Source organism: Colobus angolensis, unplaced genomic scaffold (assembly GCF_000951035.1).
Source record: "Colobus angolensis palliatus isolate OR3802 unplaced genomic scaffold, Cang.pa_1.0 Scaffold87, whole genome shotgun sequence".
Lineage (NCBI taxonomy): Eukaryota > Metazoa > Chordata > Mammalia > Primates > Cercopithecidae > Colobus > Colobus angolensis.
In genome coordinates, this window is record NW_012122598.1 from 1851875 (window position 1) to 1855751 (window position 3877).

General features: G+C 52.9%; 1 protein-coding gene across 3 annotated transcripts in view; it reads right to left on the reverse strand.

Moving 5' to 3' along the window:
• The window catches only part of AMHR2 (anti-Mullerian hormone receptor, type II), an 8495-nt gene extending 5548 nt beyond the window's left edge, over positions 1-2947 (reverse strand). For all 3 annotated transcript variants that reach the window (XM_011930516.1, XM_011930514.1, XM_011930515.1), the window contains exons 1-6: positions 2819-2947; positions 2332-2514; positions 1903-2094; positions 1561-1638; positions 1230-1348; positions 884-1114 (exon numbers count right to left, since the gene is read on the reverse strand). In XM_011930516.1, coding sequence (XP_011785906.1) covers positions 884-1114; positions 1230-1348; positions 1561-1638; positions 1903-2094; positions 2332-2514; positions 2819-2867 — 852 coding nt within the window. In that variant the 5' untranslated portion in view covers positions 2868-2947. The remainder of the gene's footprint in view (positions 1-883; positions 1115-1229; positions 1349-1560; positions 1639-1902; positions 2095-2331; positions 2515-2818) is intronic.
• Between the last annotated feature and the right edge of the window lie 930 nt (positions 2948-3877).

Genomic DNA, 3877 nt, shown 5'->3' on the forward strand with positions numbered 1-3877 from the left:
TAGGGAGGAGAATCGCTTGAACCCAGGAGGCAGAGGTTGCAGTGAGCCAAGCTTATGCCACTGCACTCCAGTCTGGGCAACAGAGCAAGGCCCTGTCCCCCTCACAAAATAAAATAAAATAAAATAAATATATAAACATGTATTGTTTATGTAATGAAAAATAAAAATAAATAAAAATTATTATTATTTTGAGACAGGGTCTTACTCTGTCACCTAGGCTGGAGTGCAGTGGCACAATCTCGGCCCACTGCCAGTCTTGACCTTCCCAGGCTCAGGTGCTCCTTCCACCTCAGCCTCCCAAGTAGCTGGGACCGCAGGCACGTGCCATCACACCCAGCCAATTTTTTCTTTTTTGTAGAGGTGGGGTTTCACAGTGTTGCCCAGACTGTTCTTGAATTCCTGGGTTCAAGCAATCCTCCCAAGTTGGCCTCCCAAAGTGCTGGGATTACAGGCGTGTGCCACCGTGCCCAGCTTGTTACTATTTTTTGAGATGGTCTCACTCTGTCTCCCAAGCTGGAGTGCAGTGGGATGCTCACGGCTTACCACAGCCTCAACCTCCTATGCTCAAACGATCTTTCCACCTCAGCCCCCTGAGTAGCTGGGACTATAGGTGTGCACTGCCATGCTGAGCTAATTTTGCAGTGATGGGGTTTCCTCATGTTGCCTAGGCTAGTCTTGAGTTCCTGGGCTTAGGTGATCCACCCACCTTGGCCTCTCAAAGTCCTGGGATTACAGGCGTGGGCCACCTCGCCTGGCCATTTTTAATGTCTTAGAAAAGAGAAAATCAAAAGCAGAAGCATCAACAAGGCCCAGCTGCCATGTAGCCCCCACCTCCATACATACACACAGGCACACACACACATATATACTCCTTGGTGCTCACCTTGGGATGCAGTTCCAGTACCAGCAGGGGCCCAGAAAGCAGGGGGCCAGGGCCCCCCCAGCTGGCGGTGATAAATCGGACAATGTGGTCGTGCTGTAGGCCTGGAAGTTCGTACAATGCTCTCTCAGCTTGGAACTGAGCCACAGACCTCGGTGGGAAGGCCTTGATGGCAACCAGTTTGCCTTGCAGCTGCCCGGCCCAAACCACTGCATGACCTCCTTCCCGGATTACCTGGTAGGGACACTGTGCTGAGTGTGGGCCTCTGAGCTATAATAGGGCCAGGCTTCCTCCCCAGCACAACCTCCAGGAGTGCCGAGAGGATCCCTTCTCTCCCTCCCTGGGGCACCTGGGAGAAGCACAGCTCGGGCAGCTCCTGCAGCTCCACACTCCAGTCCCTGCCCAAGTCTGGCCCTGGCCTCGGCACTGGTTCACCTCGCACTCTGTAGTTCTTTCGCTGTAGCAGGACTGGAACAGAGAAGAGCCTTAGATTCAGGGTGCACATGCATGGGGACAGGAAAAGGGACTCTATGGAAAGGGAGCTTTGTGAGAGGTCATGGGAGTCTGGGAATCAGGCTATAGAGATCCCAAGACCATGGGGTCAGGGGTGCCTGGAGAGGGATCAGAGCTTTGGGGACAATGTCTTGGGGTCACAAGGGAGGGATGGGGTGGATTAGTACCCAAGATGATGCTGCCCAGCAGCAGCAGGAGGAGGAGGAACAGCCCCAGCAGCACCAGTGCCATCCAGATGGACTCACCTGGACATCAAGGCAAGAATGCAGGCTGGCAAGCACTGACCCAAACCTGCTCTCTGCTGTTCCCCTCCTGAGAGCTTGCTTCTCAACCCACCCCCACCCTGGTCACAAGACCCCTTATCTCCCAGTCACCAGGGCAACCAACTTCCCAAGGCCAGGAGGAGGAAAGTGTGGGGTGGGAGTAGGGTGAGAACTGGCCCTGGTTCCATCTCTCATCCTAACCTGGGCCCCAGCCCCCACCAGCCTTCAGTACCCTTGGGTGGCTACCTGGGGCAGCCTGGGGACCCTGGGTGCCAGGAGTCCCAGGGCTCCCTGGAGGAGGCAGATGGCTGTAATTGGCATTGCAGAAGTCAGTGCCACAGGAGCAGGTGAAGAGAGTGGAGCCAGGGCTGGGGTGGGCTCGGGGACTTGGGTCACAGTGGAGGGACTCACAGCCTGGCTCATCACTGTCTCGGCATCCTGATGGGGTGGGATTAGGGGAAGAGGAGAGAAAGGGGGAAAAGGGAGAAAGCACAATGGCGTGTGGAAACAGAGGATAAATCCCTTCTCTATCAGAGGCATCCCTTCCATCTCTCATGGGCTTTTCTTTCCCACCACATGTTCTATTTCTCCCCTTCCCCCTTGGTTGCCACCCACACCCCAGGATGTGTCTGTCTCCCACTCTAGCTATCACCTGCCATATACTTTGCCATTCACCTTGCATTTCCACCTGTGCCCGGTCTTGGGTCAGGTTCCAGATCCCAAAGCAGCAGCGGCTGTAGAGGCAGCGGATAGCTCTAGGGAGCTCTGGGCCTGATTCTAGCAGCTCTCCCAGTGTCTTTGTGCTTCCCTGCACTCCAGGGGCCTCAAAGAACACACAAGTTCGCCTGTTTGGGGGTGCTGAGGCCCAGGGTGGGGAAAGGAAAGGATTCGAGATGGGAGTGAATGCAGAGGCAAAAAAGTGGCCAAAAGAACAGACAAAACATGTTCCACATCCCAGCGTCAGTATGGTAAAGCCACAGGAGGAAGCAGGGTCAGCAGAGGGCTGGAACCTGAGCCCCGCCATGGGGACACATGGCTCTGTCCTTCACCCTCACTCACCCAGCCCACTCACCACTCTTCCAAAAGGGTGGCTCTTGCTTCAAGCGCCCCTTTCCCTCGCTGGATGGATGGAAAGACCCTTCCCCTCCCTGTAGACGCTTACCTTCCACAGCTGTGGGAAGTAATGCCCAAAGCCCCAGAGACCCTAGCATCTTGCTGGAGGATGGCAGCAGCAGAAGGAGAAGAGCATGAGCCAGCACAGCTGCCCCTGGCCAAAGCTTTCTTCAGATACAGGGCATCCTGGGGCTTCTGATCCCTCAGTCCCCAACTCCGCCCCCCTCATTCTATCCCAGCCTCTGTGGGGGAGAAGGCTGCTGTGGGGGAGAGGGTGGGTGTGGGGAAAGCAGGGAAAGAAAGGGAGGAGCAGAGAACCAATCTCATATCCTCTTCTCTCCTGCAACCTCCTCTTTGCTCTGCATAGTGGGAGGAGGGGACCTTGCAGGCCCAGCTGAGAACCCAGTGATGCCTAATTTCAAATCTTTGCCCTTTCCTGACCTTGGAAGAAGATGCTGGACTCTGTTGACTCTTCTCAGGAGGAAACTAAGGTGAGGTCAAATGCTTAGAGCCATTCAGCTCTGCCCAAGATCCCTTCTAGCCTAAGATCCCTTTATATTCAGGGTTCATATCCTCAGCTGCTTGGGCAGAGGAAGGCCTCACAGCCCATATTAGAGGTTACCTTGTTTTCCAACTTAAGAATCAGAAAGTACATAAAACTTACCTGAATTTTTTAAAAAACACATTGAAAACAGTAACAATGGTAAATTTTGCTATGTGGATTTCACTTTAAAAAAAAAAAATCACATTGGTTCACAGGCTGAACAAATAACCATTATTAAGGAGGAAGTTCTTATCAAGCACCTACTATATTCTGGGTCACAGCTAGGGCTATGCATTTTACAATCATCTCATCTAATTCTCCCCTGAAATATTTATTATTATTATATTTTATTTATTTATTTATTTTTATTTATTTATTTATTTTTTTCCTGAGACGGAGTCTTGCTCTGTCACCCAGGCTGGAGTGCTGTGGCCCGATCTCAGCTCACTGCAAGCTCCGCCTCCCGGGTTCACGCCATTCTCCTGCCTCAGCCTCCCAGTAGCTGGGACTACAGGCGCCAGCCACCTCGCCCGGCTAGTTTTTTGTAGTTTTTAGTAGAGACGG